The 22,117-nt window shown below is 34.2% G+C and overlaps 3 protein-coding genes across 3 annotated transcripts; 1 reads left to right on the top strand and 2 right to left on the bottom strand.

Moving 5' to 3' along the window:
- The first annotated feature begins 8,202 nt into the window (after positions 1-8,202).
- Positions 8,203-15,396, top strand: LOC122591025. Its single transcript, XM_043763213.1, has 9 exons — positions 8,203-8,330; positions 9,046-11,418; positions 11,805-11,876; positions 12,086-12,238; positions 13,049-13,212; positions 13,598-13,745; positions 13,834-13,956; positions 14,052-14,139; positions 14,994-15,396. Exons 2-9 carry the CDS (start codon positions 9,271-9,273, stop codon positions 15,179-15,181), a joined length of 3,084 nt encoding a protein of 1,027 aa, XP_043619148.1. The 5' UTR covers positions 8,203-8,330; positions 9,046-9,270; the 3' UTR covers positions 15,182-15,396.
- Positions 15,397-16,441: 1,045 nt separating this feature from the next.
- LOC122590826 (probable LRR receptor-like serine/threonine-protein kinase At3g47570) lies at positions 16,442-17,431 on the bottom strand. The gene is made up of 2 exons (XM_043762996.1): positions 16,831-17,431; positions 16,442-16,680 (listed from the first exon to the last, which is right to left on the bottom strand). Exons 1-2 carry the CDS (start codon positions 17,429-17,431, stop codon positions 16,442-16,444), a joined length of 840 nt encoding a protein of 279 aa, XP_043618931.1.
- Positions 17,432-17,617: 186 nt separating this feature from the next.
- On the bottom strand, positions 17,618-19,491 carry LOC122590821 (LRR receptor-like serine/threonine-protein kinase EFR). The gene is made up of 2 exons (XM_043762990.1): positions 18,776-19,491; positions 17,618-18,452 (listed from the first exon to the last, which is right to left on the bottom strand). The coding sequence occupies exons 1-2, from the start codon at positions 19,489-19,491 to the stop codon at positions 17,618-17,620; spliced, it is 1,551 nt and encodes a 516-aa protein (XP_043618925.1).
- Between the last annotated feature and the right edge of the window lie 2,626 nt (positions 19,492-22,117).

Here is a 22,117-nt window from a genome sequence, read left to right as displayed (position 1 = left end):
ATATAAACATATTTGTGATCCCGAACTTGACATTCAAGTATATGTATTTAATCATGATGCGCGTTTCATAACACGCATATGTTTATTTTCAATCACTTGTTCTATGATAATATGATAACAATTAGGATTGTTTTTATATTTTTTGATAACAATTAGGACTCTTCTAATATTTGTTAATAAGTCATTAGGTTTTCAAATAATTTTTTGTAAAATATATTTCATATGTTAATTTTTTTTATTTAATTAAATGATTGTAAATTTAAAAAAATTCTCTTAAGTTGATAACTAAAAATAAATATAAATTAAGTATTGAAACGACACGACTCGAAAACACAAAAGTTTTTTTTTTTTTTTAAAATGTCCCCACTGCGCCGCAGTGAGGTCGAGTACTCCCACTGCGCCGCAGTGGAAATTCTCGGACCAAAACTAGAAGAACCTCCACTGCGCCGCAGTGGGCTAGGCCCGCTCCCACTGCGCCGCAGTGGGAAGAAAAGAAATTTGGGCAGTGGGATTCCACTGCGCCGCAGTGGGCTCGGCAGGCTCCCACTGCGGCGTAGTGGCCCACAACCCAATCAACATCAAATTTTGCCCACGTTAAGACTTAACCAAAACCTTTGAACCACAACCAAAGTTATAAGAAAGTTACATTCCAGGATTGAAAGTAAGAGAGTTAACCCGAAAACATTCATATTTGTCAATTTAGTTTGATCCATGATCGACCGCGCAACTATATGGGTCGATTACCCATTTGACATGCTACAACCAAACCAACTATCCTTATCAACTCCAAAAGACATGAACATGACCAGTTACAAAACATATCAAAATATGGCCAATAACAACCAAAATGTACCATGAGCCAATGTCAAGAGGGACAACTAGGTTTCTAACCAAATCATGCTATTCTTCCGAGAATAGCTAAGATACCTTCCAACTATCTACAATCCCTAGCAACTTCGTTCTCTATTCTTCGAGACAAGCAAACCTAGTTCCTTCTTCCGGAACCACCTATAATCAAAAGGGTAAACATCTGAAAGGTAAGCGAATGCTTAGTGAATATGCTTGCATAATATCATATAAACGAAGGAGGGCAATGCTCAAGGGACTGTTGCATATGGACTATGACACCGTCGTGTCATATCCATAATACTCACCCTTGGGCTAGGCTTTACATGGATCCATATAAGCAAATGATTACAATCACACAATTAAAACAATAACAAATGCTCCACATGAGCCTATGGCCACCAATTAGGCCTGTAATCAAACTCAACCATAAACATGGGACTTAACGCCAAATCAATTGCCACCATGGACTCACTCAACATGATTGGTAATTGACCCGACGGATATACAATTTATGCAAGTATACTCACCTTCTTCGCGACACAACAAATAATCAAGATAACCGTAAATGCACAAAACCAAGCTTTCAACCTATCAACATATCATAATGCACATATAAGACATCATTCACATTTCCTAGCTATTTCACTATAGCTAAACCAACCTTTCACTAGCATTCTTAACCTTAACCCTTCCCATTAAGTCATTGAGTTGCTTACTTAACAAAAATCTCATATCAACCCAAGAATTCATCATCATCATATAGCTAACAAAGTCACCATTTCCATATTTAGAGTTTCACTACTAACATTCTCATTATTAAAGATTTCAACATGCAACTCAATGACACAATCATAATATACAAGAATTTTGGGGAAAAACTCACATAGACACCCATTACTAGCAAAATCCCCAATTTCACCTTATAAGAACCCTAATTCAAAGAAAGGAAAAGAAATTAGGTTAAGAATTCTATACCTCAATGATGGAAGATAAAGATTTGGGTTTTCAAATCAAAAACTCTTCCCTTTTTCTTTAACTAATTCGGCCACCACCACTACTCCAACTTAAACCCTAACTTTTCAATTTCTTGATCATATAAGGTTATTGTTATGATGATTCTTGGATAAATTAGAAGTATTGCATGAAGGATTTAGTTGAGGTTTTCTTTGAATTAAGAAGAAATATGGAGATGAAGAAGAAAGGATGAGCTAGTGGAAATATGAATAACCCACAACAATGTGGCTGGCACTCCATATGGATGCCACGACCCATTTAGAATTTCTGATGATAAAACACCCGCTATCCGTTAACGTTCCAACTAAATTAACCCCATAATCAAAAATAAAATATTAGGAACTTATTTTAATGTCAAAACTACAAAAAGGGTTATTTTATTACCTTAAAATTATTGGGGTGTTACAAGTATTCAGGGCTAAAAAGTGTAAATTATTGATGGAAAACAAAAATTTGTAAATTAATGAGACTTTTTCTACAAGTTAATACAAATATTAATATAATAATATATTTGGATAATGATTATTAGGATTTTTAATTTGTAGTTTATCTAAATGATGACATCATCAAAAGTCAATTTGACGAAATCGAACGATGTGATTGGTTAATTAGTCATTAGTTCAACTGTCTTATAGTATATACTAGATTTTAGACACGTGTCCAACACTAGACACGAGGTTTACGATATTATCAATATTAAATGTTCATACATTTAATTCATAAAAACTTATAATTTTGAACGTATACAGTTCTAAGTGTTATAATTTGCAAATAATTTCTATATTACCAATGTTGGCACATGCTACAATAATTTATCTATTATAGAATTTTTGAAACCAGTTGTACTCATAATTTGATATTATTATTAAAGATAATTAGGAATTAAAATATAAACATATTTGTAATCCTGTACTTGACATTCAAGTTTATGTATTTGATCATGATGCGGACTCATAACACGAATAGGTTTCCTTTCAATTACATGTTTTATGATAGTTAGATAACAATTAAGATTGTTTTCATACTCTTTGATAACAATTAGGATTCTTGATTTGATTGACAATTGAAACTTTAAAAAATTAAATATAAATACCTTTTGTAAATTTTTAAAAAATTTTCCCAAGTTGGTGCTAAAAATAAATATAAATTAAGTATTGAGGGCTAAAAGGTGTAAATTATTGATGGAAAACAAAAAAGTGTAAATTAATGAGATTTTTTTTACAAATTAAAATAAATACTAATATAATAATATAATTGGATAATGATTGTTAGAGTTTTTAATTTATAGCTAATCTAAATGATGACATAAGCAAGAGTCAATTTGATGAAATTGAGCTATCTGATTGATTAATAAGTCATTAGTTCAATTGTCTTATAGTATATATTAAGATTAAGATTAAGATAAATTTAAATACAATATCAATTTTTCTAAGTAATTAGAACAATAATTAATATATTATTGGGGATTTGCTAACTAGTGCCCCTAGTGCTGTAACACCCTGACAACGGCGGAAAACTCGGGATGTAAGATAAAGCACACACGCACATGGATGTTACATAGGAACAACTAAATGAGTGCATAGAATAAGCATAAATAGTCGATTACATAATCAAATAAGCATAAGAGTAGTCATCACACATAGGTCCAACCAAGCATTCAAATAAATGTATGTTAAGTTCTCACGCAAGGGAAACGGTTAGGCATATTTCCAACAAACATAAGCAAAAGCATGCAAACTCCAAAACCTAGCCTGCAGTCTGCTAAGAGTCCCATGCTACTAATCCTAGCCACGATTTGCTTAATTACATGAAAGGAATACGTAAACGGGTCAACACAAAGGTTGGTGAGTTCGTAGGTTTGAGAGCATCAATAAGTTGTATAAGTATGATTTATGCTGACAATAGAACACGAGGATGACTTAGTATGATGTGGCTAGAGACCAACTTTGCACATAAGTATGAGTATGTGTATAATCGTGCACTTACAGTACTTGGCTAGAATAAATCAATCGTGCACTCACAGTCATAAACATGACATGGCTAGTATGTATCAATCGTGCACTCACAGTCATAACATGACATGGCTAGTATATCACAAAGTAGTCTAACAGCCATAGAATAACAATGAAAGCAGTTACGGCATATATAAAAGCATATTTTGTATTCCTTTCACCCCAAAACATAAGTCAAGAAAAAGGGGCTACGAAGACTCACAGTGATCTGCCACAAGCGTAGTTTACAAGCATAGTGAACAAGCACAGATACAAATGGGGTATATCTATTTGAATCCAAGTACGTCTTGATGTCAACCTAATCACAAGTCATTGATCATAGATGAATACATGTATTAGTTCTTGTGATTAATTATTCACTGAAATATCCTTGATGAACTGATGATTTGGTCATTTGAAGATCTTTAAACGTTTTGACTCAAAAGAGTTTCAATGAACTTTAAGTACGTGAACTGGACTCAAACTGAACGTCTTAGAACTCACACATAAGTACTTATCGTGTTAATGAGTTGAACGTGTCTTTAAGAATGAACTTTAGCCTTGAGAACTCAATTTAACTGTCCATAGAACTCGTACTTTAGTAATTTAGATAGCACATGACTTATGTGTACTCAATTAGGGTTTGCACTTTGTTCGTTGTTTTAGATCGACTCATGGACTAGCTCGATGTTAATGAGTAGCCTTTAATGTGTTTAATCGAATGGTAATGATGTTATGAACTTGGTTTGGTGTTAAATGATCAAGTATGGTGTGTTATAGAGCATGTACATGTTGTTTTATGATTGCACGAAGTCATTCTAGGGTTTCAGTGGCTCCAGATCGTCAAAGCTGCCACAAGATCGTCCTAGCTGACAGGACCCAAGATCGTCCCTCTGACCTGGGACCAAGATCATCCTAAGGATGGGGGCTCAAAGTTGTTTTACATGACAACAATCAGGATCGATTCAAAAGTTAAGGTTCAAGATCGTTTTAGGTACACAAGGCTTCAAGGTCGTCCTAATGGACATGAATAAGATCGTCCCAATGATCTCATGGACAAGAACAAGACTCATGATCATTTCAAGAACAAGTGTTTGAGCTAAACCAATCCAGAGGATCAGTTACCCATTAAACGTACCAACACATCACAACACCACACAAGATCGAACGAACAAAAACTATGTACCAAGGAGCTGCCTAGGACGATCTTGGGGACCAAGATCATCCCACCAAGACCGTCCCATCATCCAGAACGGGCTGAACAAGTGCCACAAACAAAATGAAGGTCTAGATCGATTCCAGGACTTGTCAGAACATAAAACTAGTACATATATGCACAATAATATCTACCATTAACACTTTTAACGATTTCAAGACCATCTATAACATGAACAAGGTGTGACACATCAAGAACAAGTTTTCCCTTACTTTCAAAAATGGGTTTTGTAGATTAAAGTATGTTATGACCCAAATTTGTTTATAAAAATGTTACTAAACACATTTAGACACAAACCCATTAACTATTAACACGATTTTCATTCAAAAATTGGACCAAATCATCAAGAACATAAACTTGAAAAAGTACACTTTTAATTTGATCAAAAACTTAAAATTTATTGTTGTTACCTGAGATTTGATTCCAGAAATATGTTTTGATTATCACAAGGATGCTAAAAGTACAAACGATTTTGGTTTAACAACCCAAAATCAAAAGATGATTTTTGTGTGTGTTTTTAGAGAGAGAGAAAAGAAAGATGGAGGAGAAGGTGAGTGAATAGTGGTTTCCAATCTTTTCTTTATATACCTTTCCCATAATAAATGAACTCAATAAATGCAAGGGCCATTTGCGAACATTTTGAACTAGAACTTTAATGTTTCATTGGACTTGATCATGAACTCGTCTAATAAATCAGATTTAAGATCAAAATGACCTTCATATAAGCACATATTTTAAGTCTAAAGCACGTCAAGAACTTAGATAAATTGAAATGTCTAGCCGTTCTAATGGCGAAAGTACGATTCGAGGAATTATTTAAAACATTCCTAAGACGGTTGTTATAAGTGCACTAGTTAAGAAACATTTAATGAAGTATTTATTGAAGTCTAACTTTCTTAAAATATAGAAATATGTATAAATTATTGAACTAAAAAATAGAAATTGTTGAGTTAAATTAATACACATTAAATAAAATTTTTGATTAATAAGGAAATAACAAGTTCATTAAATGCTTGTTAACTAGTGCACTAGGGGCACTAGTTAACAAATCCCGGGATTTGCTAACTAGTGCCCCTAGTGACATTCGGTTAATCTTTATCGAGTTTCACTTATCCCTTTATTCTATAATCTCTCGTAATTAACAATAAGTAATTTAACACAATTAATTTTTTTAAAATATTCAAATTAAATTAAACACATATTTTGTATTAATGTGAAATGTTCATTTAAAACTAAAATTTGTGTGATAACTAAAATATTGACCAAACACATGCCATGGCAGTAAGGGTAAAACTTGTACCGTATTAAATCACCACACTACCTCTTGCATCGCCGCCAATTAAATTCACACAATTATCATATGCGTATGACTTCCAAACCCTTTATAAATGCTTCGAGGTAGGCTACCGATAAAGGTGAAACCCCCCGAATGGCACATCTGTTCGATTAAGGGTTTCGTCCATACCGTATTACAATTCCAGTAATGGTGTTGGTGGTAGACAACTATAAATACATTATGTTAAATTTCAAATCACAATTTGTTTGGTCAATTTTTTAGTTTTTATAAAATTTTAATTTTCAATTGATCATAAAAATAGTGATGCGATGTAAATTTTATAAGAAGATTAGTTGTTTGAAAGGTAATAATATATTAAAATTGGCTTATTAATCTAAATGATATTTGGAAATTATTATAATAAATTTTAAAGTTTTAAATTTATCTATACTTTATTTATCTATACTATATTATAAAAAGAATAACCCCTTTATTTATGGAAATGTTGAAATTACTCTACGCAATATGACTATAATGCCCTTATATTTTTTCTACATCATTATCTTACTTATTCACTAATATAATTATTTCCACTAATATATCTATTATACAGCATTAGTCCTCAAATCTTAAAATAATTACACTAACCACAATATTAATTACATTTACATCAGTAGCTTACATTATTCGTCGTCACTACCATCAATCGTCGCCGCCACCCGTAACCATCGCATTAGCGTCACTCCCGCTGCATCATGCGGGCACTGTGCTACTTATTTATAAAGATTATCCACCCCTCAAAAATAAAAAGTGTTACACAATAGTTATATATGAAAGTACGAAATTGCCCTTACTAAACACCCCATATGGAAAGAGTTATTAGAGATTACCAAATTTGCTCCTAATGAATTATTTTACACTTTAAATCCTTACCTTGCTAATTTGTATCTTATAAAATATTTTCACTATTACCTTTACATCAACTTACACTCTCGACACCAATTGTCGATGTTATCACCACTCGTCACCAACACCACGAAACCATCGTTGTCATTACCGCCGCCACTTTGTGCGAATACTATGCTCGTAACAGTTTATTAATGTTAATTAGTTGAAAATAATAATCTTAATGTGGAAACTTATAAAGAAAAAACATTTTAGCTAGATGATAATGAAATATACACTACTAATAAAAAACAATAGATATAATTAAGTTGTATATTTAAAAAATGTATTCAAAAGGTTAACTTACATCAATGGAGTTGGTGACCCGTTGTTAAGGTCTTTGACCTTGGGGGAATCACCGGGGTTCGAGTCCCATTTCTCATTTTTGTGGGGATAGATTAATAGGGGTTTTTCGAGAGCCATGTGTTTCATTCCAGACATACGTGTAATTTAGGAGTATGTGTAAAATTAGAATGTCGTTGTAAAAAAAAAAAGTTATAACTTACTATTATTTTCTATTTTTTTTCGAATTATTAAATATAAAACAATAATCATACGCACGTATAATCATTCCATATATCAAAACAAATAATTACATATAAAAAATATTCGCTTTTCAAAGTTAATTTTTAACCTTTCTATGTATCAACCACAACAAAATCCTGAAATTATTATCAAAATATCTAAGAAATGATGCTAAACATAACCTACAATATCTAATGTCGATTACATCTACATCCAGCAAAATAAAAAACAAGACTTTTTAAAGCTTTATTCTTAACCATAGCTATATAATAATCTGAATCTGATTAAAAAATAAACTGTGTGATAACACCAAAAAACAATATAGTAACATGTCATACCAGCAAAGACTTGATCCTTTGACTTGGATTGTATTGAATGAACAAAAACAATAACAAAAACAGAAAACCTCAAATAAATCCCCATTTTTAAGTTACCCCTGAAAACTAAAATAAAAATTATTTGTAAAATTAAACTTAAAAGATTTCAGTTACATCAATCAAGAAACCACTCCCAGGTATGTTTCTTTAATTTTGGTTTGTGATTTATTTACCATTTTTATTTTATTGACTACTATTTTTATTAAATTATTATATCTTATACTTTATTTATTCAATAAGTATGTGAATTATATCATTTTCAGATCTGGGTTTTTGAAAAGATTTGATCTTGATAATGTTACTTGCATTTTTGTAGACTGTTTGTGTATCACGTTAACTGCTTTGTTTTTTTTTTTTGTATTTATATTTAGTTCAAGAAACACAAATTAACCATTAACTAAAAGTGTAAATGTCAACGATACCCAATCCATTTATTAAAAAGAATCAAACTTTTTTATTGGGTACCAATTTTCATACCAGTTATGTTAATGGGTCGAAGTTGATAGATTTTATGTATATATTTTTTGGTAAAATAAGGAAATTTTCTTAAAAAAAAACCAATGTTTAATGGCTACTCATATTATTATGTGAGTTTTCATTCTAAGGGTGTGGTTGAATTTTTATTTGGAAGCATTTTGACAAATTTAGGCGCTTAAAATTGTTGTGATGCATCAAGTCTAGATCACATTTTATATATGCTGATTAAAAATGCAAACTTTGTGATAATAGGAGCAATTAACAAGTACCCTTATATTTGAATTTGAAATGTGTGGACTTTTTTTTGGCTGTCACATGTCTGGCCTGGTGCTTAGATGAATGTTAATTTGTTGCTGCTTTGCTGTCTTTTTGAAGGTTCTGAGATCATTATAGCACCCTGAACGTTGTACATCAAATCAGTGTAGTTGGAATCTTTGCTTGTTTAGGTACTGTATAGTTGGCCCCATGGTTATCTATAGTCGAATTGCTCTGCCTTGATCATGTAGCTTTAGAATGAGTTATTGTATATTGAAATCAGGATTTTGCGCCATTAGTTTTGACTTTTGAGACTTGAGAGTGGTAAAGTAGATAGTTTGTACAATGGAACAATCAAAAAGTGACAGCCATATTCAATATAACCCTGTTCAGCCCGAGAATACCGACCCTATGCCTTCGGCTCAGAGTTTCCAAAATGCAATTCCTAGACACTCTTCAGTAAAACCTGTGTTAAACTATTCCATTCGAACTGGTGAAGAGTTCTCTCTAGAATTTATGCGGGATCGGGCTAACCCTAAGGTGCCATTTGTCCAGTATGCTGCAGTTGATCCTAGTCATACGCCTGGCTACTTGGAACTAAAAGGCATTTTGGGTATTAGTCATACAGGATCTGAAAGCGGGTCGGATATATCCATGATTAATATGGTTGAAAGAAACCATCTTGAGAACAATTCTTCTCTAGCTTCTTCTAATGCGTCAGATAGTTCACCAAAGATTAAAATCCTCTGTAGTTTTGGTGGTAAAATATTACCTCGCCCAAGTGACGGAAAGCTCAGATATGTTGGAGGAAGCACACGAATTATCCGCATAAGAAAAGATATATATTGGCAAGAGTTACGCCAAAAACTGATAGAAGTTTATATTGAAACTTATGCAGTCAAATATCAGCTTCCTGGCGAGGATCTTGATGCTTTAGTTTCGGTTTCTTCTGATGAAGATTTGCTGAATATGATGGAGGAATGTAACATGTTAGGCATAGGAGAAGGGTCACAAAAGCTTAGATTGTTTTTATTCTCTGTAGGTGATTTAGATGATACCAATTTCAGTCATGCTAATTCTGGTGGTGATCATGAATTTCAGTTTGTGGTGGCTGTAAATGGGATGGATGTGGGGTCACGAAGGGAGTCGGGTATGAATGGTTTGATGAGTTCGTCAACCAATAATTTAAGTGAGCTTGATGGTCAAAATGGTGACTACATTAGGAGCAACACATCACCATTGACTTCAGTGCCGGTGTCTTCTCCTGCCATGCCCCCTAACTTTTCAAATGTATATGAAAACCGTAACCAGATGCATCATGGAGAAGCTAATTTAAATTTCTCGCCTGTGGAAACTTCTGTTCCACTGAATACCGAAGGGCTTATGCAAACCCGGCAGCCACAATTGGAGGAAAAGCCAAAGGGTGAAAGTGTTGTTAAACAAGAAATTAAACAAGCTAAAATTAGATCCCCAAGAGATGATGTAGCAGAGGGAAAGCTTCCCCCAAAGCCTAAAATGAATGAAGAGAGGCCTGTAAATGTTCCTAACATGCCAAAAGTTGCCAGGTCTAATGACAATGATACGTGCACATCAAATAGTGCTTTGGGACCTGATAACTTACGTTCTGATCTTATTGATTTGAGTTATCTCGAGCCTCCTGTTGTACCACCTTCAAGGGTTTATCATTCAGAGAGGATTCCACGTGGACCAGCAGAGATGAATAGGTTGACCAAGTCAGATGATTCACTTGGGTCTCAGTTACTTGCTACTCATTTACAATCTGATGCTGACACCCAGGGTTTCATCTCAGAATCAGAGGCATCACATGAACCTATTGAAGATCGTATGGCTGTCAATAACAACCAGGTTTCTGATCCTGTTAATGTAGCAGATGCTACAACGGCTAATGATAAAAAAATTAAGTTTGATAAACCAGCAGATGCTGGATCACAACCAGGGCACCAAGGTTATCCTGCACCTAATACTCATGCGCCTAGTGGTGTAGTCGCTAGCGGTGGCGGAGACATTCTAATTGATATCAATGACCGGTTTCCCCGTGATTTTCTTTCTGATGTATTTGCACGAGCGATTTCTGAAGAATCACATGGTATCAGTGTTCTGCCACAAGATGGAGTAGGGATGAGCATGAACATTGAAAATCATGACCCGAAACATTGGTCTTATTTTCAGAAACTAGCGAATGGTGAAAGAGAAGAGTTCAGGCAGAAGGACGTGTCTCTTATTGATCAGGATCATCTTGCGTTCTTATCTGGACTTCCGAAAGTTGAAGAAGAACTTTCTTCAGTTTATAATGTTTCTGGAACCCAGGTGGGTTTGCGAAATGCTTTTGTTGAAGATGGTGAAAGAGAAATAGCGGGTTCCGCATCGACATCTATGCAACCTCATTATAATCCTTCAGAGATGAAAAGCAGTGAAGGCATGCAGTTTGATGATTTAGCAGATAACATGAGAATGCCAGACTCGGAGTATACGGTACTTTATTTATCTCTGGTAACTAGGTCAAAATGGGTTATGTTTTTCTACTTGTAGATTTGGGTAAAGTTTTTTTTTTTTATCAATTGAATTTACTATTAATGCGTTAAATATGATTGGAAAAAATAATGTTATAATAATGATCTAAATATCTGAATAAAGATTTAGGAGGCTTTATGAATCAAATATACATTTCCGGCAACTTTCTGCCTGTTTGTATATGACCTGTTTCTGTTTTAGCTACATTTGACCCTTTGGTGATTCAGAATAACATAAGCAAAGCTTATGCAAGTAAATGGGCTGAATTTTGATGCCTATAGTTGCTAGTATATATTGAACCTATATTACTGTATGATTATTCCTTGTTGCTGAATTGATGTGTGTAGGCCGAGACGAGGAACGATGCACTATCTTCTATCGACCCTTCTCTTGCCGATCTTGATATCAGTTCGTTACAGGTATAACAATACTGTTGAGCTTATGGCAAAAGTCCTATGTGTAGCATCGTTCAATATATGATTGCATGTTAATCTTTAGCTTTTGCATTCTGACCATTACTGGCTTGTGCACATTGAAGGCAGTTCAATAAAATCAGCTCTAAGCCTCTAATATCAACAAACTCAATGTTATGAAAGATTAATGTCGTTTTATGGGGATAATGCTGCAGATTATCAGAAATGAAGATCTTGAAGAATTAAGGGAACTTGGCTCTGGTACTTTTGGTACCGTGTACCATGGAAAATGGAGGGGGACAGATGTTGCAATTAAGCGTATTAAGAAAAGCTGCTTTGCAGGCCGATCATCTGAGCAAGAAAGATTAGTAAGCATCATTTACATCTTAACACAATTGATCATCATCTATCAGTTGACTACAAGTGTTTGGATTTGAGTTTTGAAATTGATCATCATCTATTAAATGACTACAAGTCACAATAATTAGCTTTAAGTGTATGAAAATTCTGCTTCTAACTATTAAATGATACATTTAAAAAATATAAAAAGATTACCTTTTCTTTTAATGCAATTGGAGATATTTTGACTCTCTTCTAACAAGACATATCTTTTCTTACAACAATGTTTTTTTGGTCATATAATCTCTTGAACATTTTCTCGGTTTGATAGAGAGAAATTATAGAAGAGAAGATATTTTCAAAACTCAAATTGTATTATTTCATTACTATAATTGGGTATTTATACAAGGCATTAAACCGCCTTTGACTAAGTTTGACCTCCACAAACTCCAACGGCTAGTAATCAACTTCCGGATGTTACACTTTACTCCCTTGAACTTCCATAGTTATAATGTATCAAACTCATAACACAAGTGATTATCTGATTATACTACTTCAAACTACAAATGCTCATTCAACCACTATCTCCTACAGTTTGGTCTATTCAAACTAATTATTTGATTATGTTTGTGATTATAATATAATATCATGACAAAATCAACATAAACACCCCTTTTAGTTTTAAAGGAAGTGGATCATAGCAGCTATTTGTGATGGCTCAAGTCACATACCTGTTATTATACTGATTTTTTTTTTTTTACTTTTAGCCTTGACCTTTTATCTCCCTTCAATCAGATGAGTCTAGTTTTCATCTTACGTTTATATTTCAATTGTTATAGACTGTAGAGTTCTGGCGTGAAGCTGTTATTCTCTCAAAGCTTCATCATCCAAATGTAATGGCATTTTATGGCGTAGTACAAGATGGGCCTGATGGAACGTTAGCTACTGTCACAGAGTTCATGGTGGATGGCTCACTAAGACATGTCTTGCTTCGTAAAGATAGGTACTACTTCCATTATTCTATTGCAATACTGATGCAATACATTTAAATGGGATCTTCTAGTGTGGAAAGTTTTATAATTTTTATGGGTAAAATTGCAAAAAGGTGATCTTTTTGTACGGTAAGTTCTGTAATTTTCATGGTTAAAATTGCAGAAAGGTAACAAATGCTGTCTATTTCCGTCGTGAGTGAAAATCCTTAAAGTTCAAACTTCTTTATGGTTGCAAGTAAAGCGTTAACCAAAGCAAAAACCGTGAAAGTTGGTTAGCTTTACATGCAACATGGTATCTAATAAAAAATATAAAGATATTTTGACAGGTATGTTATCAACTTCAGCATAGACATTGTTGTGTGATGACTTATTCTTTCTTCTCTATGTATTTTATAGGCATCTTGATCACCGCAAGAGGCTTATAATTGCAATGGACGCGGCCTTTGGAATGGAATATTTACACTCAAAGAATATTGTCCATTTTGACCTGAAATGTGACAATCTTTTGGTGAACATGAAAGATTCTTCACGCCCTATATGCAAGGTTATTACATGAAATATCATGCGTTATTTGTTACTCAGCACATTATAACTTTATTTTTTGAAACTGATTCAAGTCAATTCTTATGCAGGTAGGAGATTTTGGTCTGTCCAAAATCAAGCGGAACACTTTGGTTTCAGGCGGAGTACGGGGAACCCTTCCATGGATGGCTCCAGAGCTACTGAATGGCGGCAGCAACAAAGTTTCTGAGAAGGTAAAGACGTCCCTCTAGACTCCTAGCTTTGTCTGTGTATGGTATTTAACACCTATTGTTTATTTATCTGTTTTACTATTTTTGCAATGTCACAGGTTGATGTTTTTTCTTTTGGGATCGTGTTATGGGAGATTCTTACACGTGAGGAACCGTATGCAAACATGCATTATGGTGCAATCATAGGTGCGCTATCTGTGATTTCTTTTTCTTTTAGCCTTTTGAGCTCGAGTCTTCTATTTGTCTAACTTAATATCTGTTTCTGCCCATTTACATACGAATGGGTCGACCTGAGTTTTTTTTTTTTTTTATAATATAACTCAAATTGCTCAATCAAGAAAACTTAGCTAAAAGAAACTTCTTAGAGCAGATGGTATGGGGGTCGGCGATATCCGACGTTGCCCACGTGGTGGCCCGGCGCCGAACTCCCTACCATACTGGTGTGTGGAAGTGGAACATATCAGACGAGGTGAAAGTTGAAGAAAGTCTTCTTATTATGCGTTCCTTTTTTTCCTTTTTTTTTCTTTTCTTTTTTACTATTTGAAGATTCAAGTTACTATTTTGTAATCGTAGTTGATTTAAGGTTATCCCCAAAACCGGATACACGGAATTGGGATCTCTGTAACATGCAAATCTTTCTATCAGGAGAGCCTTGTTCTTTGTTGGCCGGACCAACAGGCATCGGTCCAATGTGATCTTATATCCACCCCATTTGACCCGTTACCTGGCGCATTAATTTTGCCACCCTCACTATCATGTATTAGCTTAGGTGTCATGATAGGTCTACTATCAAATAATACCACACAACCAACAAGTTGTTTGTAATTTTCAAGCGGCTCATCGGAATGCAGCTATTTGTCATGGTATAGAAATTTCCCTGCTTCCATAGAAAAAAAAATTGTGAAATTATGACATTTCAAGGTTGAAGCATGTGATTACAACGGCTTCCAGATTTGAGCTACTTACACATCTTTACATACATGAATGGATTTATTTTTATGCTTCATTGCTGAATCTTTTTATTTGATATGTAATTGCAGGAGGCATTGTGAATAATACCCTCAGACCCTCAGTTCCAAGTGATTGTGATCCTGATTGGAGAAGGCTCATGGAGCAGTGTTGGTCTCCTGATCCAGCGGTGAGACCATCCTTCACGGAAATAACTAATCAGTTACGCATAATGTCTGCAGCCTGCCAAAGTAAAGCCCATGCTCACAAGGCTTCCTAGATCTGCTTTGCCTTCTTCCTTTATTGTTTCTTGTCAAATGGTCATATATACGAACATGGTAATCTTTTATCATGCATAAACCCCAAGTTCTTATTGTAATTGTTTCCGATTCAAAAGAATATTTGAATATTCGATAACATACATCGGAGAAATGTAAAATTGCTATCCTCAGCTTGTTTTTAATCCCTATATATTAATGATTATTATTGGTGTAAGAATGTGAATGGGGCCATGTGATGGAAATGAATGTGATATGGTAAGACACCGGTTGTTTGAAGCCTACTAAAAACACATTCACATAATAGGTAGTAGCAAACCACTCGACTTAGAGTTAGCTGAGATGGCCAGCTTTCTACTGTAAGGGGGCCCCATGTGTGGAGGAGTCCTAAATAAAAGAGGGATGCTGGTTCGTGGCTTGCTTTAACCGATCCCATGTGGTGGTACTCGTAAAAGTGATGCACAGAGGCTTGAAGGGGCATGTGTAGGTATCAATGCGGTACATGAGATTTAGAGTTCTCATCAATCTACCTTTTTGTTTTTAAATCAGAATAGGCAGTAGCAATGTTCTTGTATACTTTGGCTTCCCCACAAAAATAGTAGGTCAATTGGATTTTTTTTTACGTAGTAGGGAAAAGCTTTTCAATTTCTTTTAAGATTACATCCTATATATATATCCTATATTACTAAAGAAACCCACCCGCCCTTAATACCCAATGTTCTAAAGGAGGATGTACATGAAGAGAGTTAAGAGCTCATTTACTAAGTTAATACACGGGATTAATTAAACATAAGATAAGAAATAATCTTTTTCAATATTTACATATTGTATTAACTTGTAGGGTTGTTTAGGAGATGGAACTTTGATTAAAGTTGCATCTTTAGACTTTAGTGATGAGAATTGAGAAGTACCGGACAAGACAGGGTTGCATTTCAACTAATGTTTTAGGTGTTTGTTGTCCAAACATGCAATTCATATATGTTTTGCGAGGTTGGGAAGGCTCGACACATGATGGTTGCGTGCTTCGAGATACAGTCTCAAGGAATCAAGGTGTATGAATCCCTCGCGGCTGTTATTATATAGTTCGTGACTACTTTTGATTATAAGATCTACAGCTTCAAAATTATGTCTGAGTGTTTTATGTTGATAACATACACACAAGTCCTTCAATAATTATTACCAAAATCACAAATCATCCTTATGGGTGCGGTGGCAGTTGTGTTGTAGACATAAAATACTAAATCAAGATCTAGTGGTAGAAATCATATATCGATCGAGCAGAGCTCGTGAACAACGGTCCCAATCTCCATTCGATCTTGTGGAGACTCGGAAGAGCATTTTACTCCAATTTTTACTAATGAAATCAAACTCTCTTCATGTACATCTTCCTTTAGAAGCATTGGATCAAGGATCTGAAGCACAAAACCATCATTCAAGGCGCTCCTAGCGGAGAAATGTAGTCCTAGCCCTTCTTGAAACATTGGATCAACATGTTTCTTTCCTGTCAGCATCTCTAATAATAGATCCCAAAGCTATAAATGTCGCCACTGGTCGAGACTTCATTTCCAAGCCCGTATTCTGCACTTAATTAGGTGTAGAATTAACTATCAAGGCAGATTAACAAAGATATATATAGTCATCATCAGTTTACCTGGAGGTGCATATCCCACTGTTCCTCTGATAACACTTGTGCTACTCTCATTTGTACTAGAAACTTCTTCAAGAGAGAGAATTTTCGCGAGCCCAAAATCCCCAACATGAGCAACCATATCAGCATCCAACAAAATGTTGCTTGGTTTCAAATCGCAATGAACAACAATAGACCCACAACGGCAATGTAGATAATCAAGCGCACATGCCACATCTTTGATTATGCTAATTCTTTGAACAAGATTTAGCATTTGATGTATTGAATACAACCAACTCTCGAGACTCCCCTTTGGCATGAATTCGTACACCAAAGATTTGAAATCATTGCCTTTGAAATCGAGACTCGAGCAAGAAGTTATGACCTTCACAAGGTTGCGATGGCGAATGTTTCTCAAGGCATCACACTCGGCCGTAAAACTCTTGGAACCTCCTCGGCGTTGAAGGTTTAGTACTTTGATCGCCACAATCAAGCCATTTTCATCGATAATTCCTTTGTAAACTGAAGCAAAGCTACCTATACCAATCAGATTTTCTGAAAAGAACCCTTCCGTTGCTTTGAAAAGTCTTCCGTATGATATCTTCTCGAAAGATCTATTTAACATTAGATCAGATCGTTTATCTCTCTTCCCTTTTATACACCGGTTAAACAAAACAAATGACACCACGGCTATACCTAAAATGATGATTGGCAATGAGATTGCTAGGATAACACGAACAGAAAGCGGCTTTTTACTTGGTTTGGAGTAGCTACTTGTGCATTTGGTGAGGTGAAGCTCAGGTTTTCCCCCTCAAAGTCTAGTGTTCCCAGTAATGGATATTGCACTTGTGTTGGCAAAGACACCTATAATAGGTACCTCTCCCTCAAAGTTATTATAAGCAAGATCTAAACGTTTTAATGGAATTCGTTGCAAGTATCTTGGAATGCTTCCAGAGAAGTTATTTCGTGAAATGTCAACATATTCAAGGCCTTTTAATGGACTAAATGCTTCAGGGATTGATCCATAAAATAGATTACTTGAAAGATTTAGGGCTTCAAGGCTGATACAGCCACTAACAGTACTTGGAATTTCACCTGAGAAACGATTCTTAGAAAAATCAAGTAATCCTATGACTTTCAAGTTTCCAATCTCTTGTGGAACAAGTCCAGATAGATTGTTTTGGCTCAGATCTAGTCCTATAGAGAGTGAATACAGTTGAAATAGTTCTTTGGGTACACTTCCGCTAAGGTTATTTGCATAAAGGTCCAAAGCTATCAGACTTTTGCAACTCCCTATGGTTGAGGGTATTGTGCCTTCCAATTTGTTTCCACTTAAATCCATTTTAGTTACACGTGACAGGTTTCCTATAGATGTTGGAATAACCCCGGAGAAATAGTTACCGTCAAGATATAGGATTTGCAAGCTTTGAAGTTTGCCGATGCTTTCAGGAATTATGCCTGTGAAACTATTTACTCTAAGAGAAACAGTAGTAAGCCTTAACAAATTGCCTATAGATGAAGGAATAATTCCTGAAATATAGTTGAAACCCATCCCAAGGTAATGCAATTTAGATGAGAAGTTCCCAAGCGAATTTGGTAATACTCCACTTAATTGGATTTCGAGAAGCTCCAAAATCTCCAAATTGCTGCAATTGGAAAAAGAGTCAAAAAATTTCATGCCATCAAAATCCTGTCTTTGAAAACTGTTCGAAGCAAGAATTACTATCCTAAGATACTGGAGTTTTCCAAAATCAATGTCTATTTTCCCTGTAAAATTGTTTTGGGAAACATCAAAGATTTCCAACTCTGAACAATTTGATATTGCGGGTGGAAGGACTCCATTGAAGTTATTGAAATCTAATCCTAGGTGCTTGAGATGGGGCAGACTCGAACATAAGTTTGACGGTAGACTGCCACGAAGTTGATTTTCTGGAAAACTTAGAAGTTCTAGCATTGAAAGGTTATAAACAAAGGAAATGCACCAAAAAGGTCATTTTCTCCAATGCCTATTTTTCGCAGGTTTTTTAATTGATTTAAGGAATCCGGAATGCTCCCTCCTAATGGACAATAACTAAGAGCGAGTTCTTGCAGAGATGTGAGATTGCCAATGGATGGTGGAATCCCGCCCGTGAGGTCATTTTTGGCAAGGTATAGTTCACGTAGAATTGAATGAGAACTAAAAGTATTTGGAATTTTTCCAGATAGCTTATTGAATGCCAAGTTAAGGTGCCATAGGTTAGGCCAGCTTGACATGTTAGCCGGGATTTCCCCTGTCAAAGAATTATTGGAAAGGGATAATACCTTCAATCGATATAAATTACTAAACTCGGGAGGTATACTTCCTTGAAGTTGGTTGCTGCCAAGGGTAATGTAACCGAGAAAGCTAAGGTTACCAAGATAAGGAGATAAAGAACCAACTAAACCGTTGCCTTGTAGATTCAAAATTGTAACTCTTTGGTGGCGACGACCACATGTCACTCCTTTCCACTCGCACATAGGAACAGAGTCATTCCAAGACAGGAAAACACCATGAGGGTCGTTTGTAAATTTTGATTTGAATTCTAATAACGACTGACGATCTAAAGCGGCACTAGAACCAAAGACGACGACCCCATTTATATGTATGATAAGAGCAACAATTACTATGAGGTGTGCTTTTTTAGAAGAAAAAAATGAGAAAGACATTACTATACCACAAATGTTGAATATTTAAGAAGGAAAAATAGGAAGAGCTAGCTTCCGAAGACTTTGATTGAAAGAGAGCTAGCTAAGCTTGCTCAAGTTGGCTAGAAACTCTATCTATTTATAGGAACATATACCCTCATAAATTAGTATGTAGTAAGGTGGATGATAGCATAGTTGTTAGATTGAATCACGAGTCGACTCCATGACTCACGAGTTGATTCTTCAGAGTCGATTCAATTTATACCAGAAACGAGACGACTCGTTGAGTGACTTTTTTTTTCCCACCTGAGTCACGGTGTAAATTTGGAACGAGTCAATACGAGTCGCAAACTAATGATTGTCGTAGTTCGACAATATAGTTATATCTATCTATTTATAATATAACTAAAAGATGGGGTTGGGGGTACACTTGGCACCCTTAATCCTCCTCCTTTAGCCTAATCCTCCATCCTTTTTGGTTTCCCATCTAAAACAATTAATTTACACTTTTTGGTTTCCCATCAACAATTTACACTTTAATCCAATTTAAAAATAATTAATTATACTTTTTGGTTTTCTATCACCACTTTACACTTAAAAATAATTAATTTACACTTTTTCTGTTTTCCATCACCAATTTACAATTTCATCAAATTTAAAAATAATTAATTTACACTTTTCGTTTTTATTGATAATCTATAATATAACTCACGTACGACAACAAAAAAAGAAGCTACGATCAACTATAAAAGGGTTTTTCTTTTTATATACTTTGCACATAATTAATCATTATTATTATTTTTTAACATTGAATTCTTATGTTATTGTTATTATTATTTATTTTAATTTAATTTGTTGTCCTTTATAGATTCATTATGGCTTTTTCTTCAACAACAAAAAATATGACCACATTGGTTCATCTTGAAGATCTTAAGCCAACATATGTTGACCATCATTTAAGACTCCGTGTTGTACATGTATGGACTGTTTCGGAGTTGAACAACTCGAAGAAAATCAAAACATACAAGATGGTCTTTGTTGATGAATTGGTATGTATTTTCAAATTATATAGTTTATAGCTTTAGAATATAAGAAACTGTAAATTTTTTATTTAGCTAAAGTTGAAAAAAAAGGGGTAAACTGGAATCAATATTCATATGGAGTTAATTTTCGTATGTTTCTTCTTTAGCTTTCGTATTGATTAAGTTGTGATATATAACTTAACTAATATAAATATTACATATTAAATTTTGTTTTTGTAACCTATATTAACTCCTAGGATTTATGATTATATCTTTCTATAACCTTTGTGAATGGGCGGAAAATTTTAGGAGTATTTTGACTGATGGAGTGGCTACTCAGCTAGCAAATTTCTAAGTTGATTTCGGTATATCTATTTAATATATTTGAATTCCAAATTTTTTTTTTACTTTGATTAATAAATTTTGAGACTACCCGTCCATTGGACGAACATGAACACTAGTATTATATATATATATCATATTTACGGTACATTATTTTGTATGTTATACATGTATTTTTTATCTTTTTAGTACGAATTTGTAGATTAATTGTAAGTTTATGATTTAAAAATATGGAATATGTAATATTTTAGTAATGTATTAAGATAATCAACTTATATTTTGTTTATAAATACGTCTCACACACACACATATATAATTATACAATATTATGTAGTACTAGAATTTTTGATAAATTTACTGGTTATGTGAGTTATATATTTGTATGGATTGTACTTTTTTTTTTTCCTTTATAGAGAATATTTTTGTGAGATATTCTTTACTTTAGGAGATACAAAAGCAATCCAGATTGCAAAATACGTAATAGATAAACCATAAACACTTTCCATCCATAACGACACCATAATTTAGTTTTCTTGCAGTATGCAAAATAAAAGGTATGTTTTGTAGGATTATATAGTATTTCAATTCGTTTTTATTTAGTAATTGTATCAACCAATGATTTGGATATATTTGTGTTATGGAGGGTGATGTGTGAAATCTAGTTTTAAAATTTACAAACAAGAAATACCGATTAACTGATTATCACACACTCTCAGGCAGTGTACCCGTTCGTTTGAAGTATAGTTTAAGGGTAAGTCCAGGTCAAACCACAAGGAACGTATAAGAAATAAGCGAACTTTAAGTAGTTCAAAATGCCAGTAGGTTTAATGACCATCGTTAGTTGATTTTTAAAATGAAGCGAAAATGAAAACTAAATAAACTTTAAAAGATTTATCAGAAACAATAATATTAAAAGGTCATCTACTTCGACTCCATGATATACCAAATTCAAGTTGCACTTTAATTGAAAGACAAATTCAAATATGACGACTTATAATCGAGAATCAAACAAAGACTCACTCCATACCCATCAAGTTCGTTACTTTATCTAATCCCCTTAATCAACTAGATCCATTACTTAAGACCGGTACCCCGTGACGCCTCTTATAAATTCACTTTTTAACTATTTGTTTTGATTATAAAGATAACACTTATGCCTATTGATTGTACCCAACCATTAACCTGTTAATTCTTATTACCGATTGATTCCCTTTTACCGTACTCGTCATAAAAGCAATTACTTATATCTAAGCAATCAAAATATCTCTTACCCAACCTAAGTT

This window comes from Erigeron canadensis, chromosome 3, assembly GCF_010389155.1.
Source record: "Erigeron canadensis isolate Cc75 chromosome 3, C_canadensis_v1, whole genome shotgun sequence".
Taxonomy (NCBI): Eukaryota; Viridiplantae; Streptophyta; class Magnoliopsida; order Asterales; family Asteraceae; genus Erigeron; species Erigeron canadensis.
This window is presented reverse-complemented; position numbering and strand designations above follow the sequence as displayed.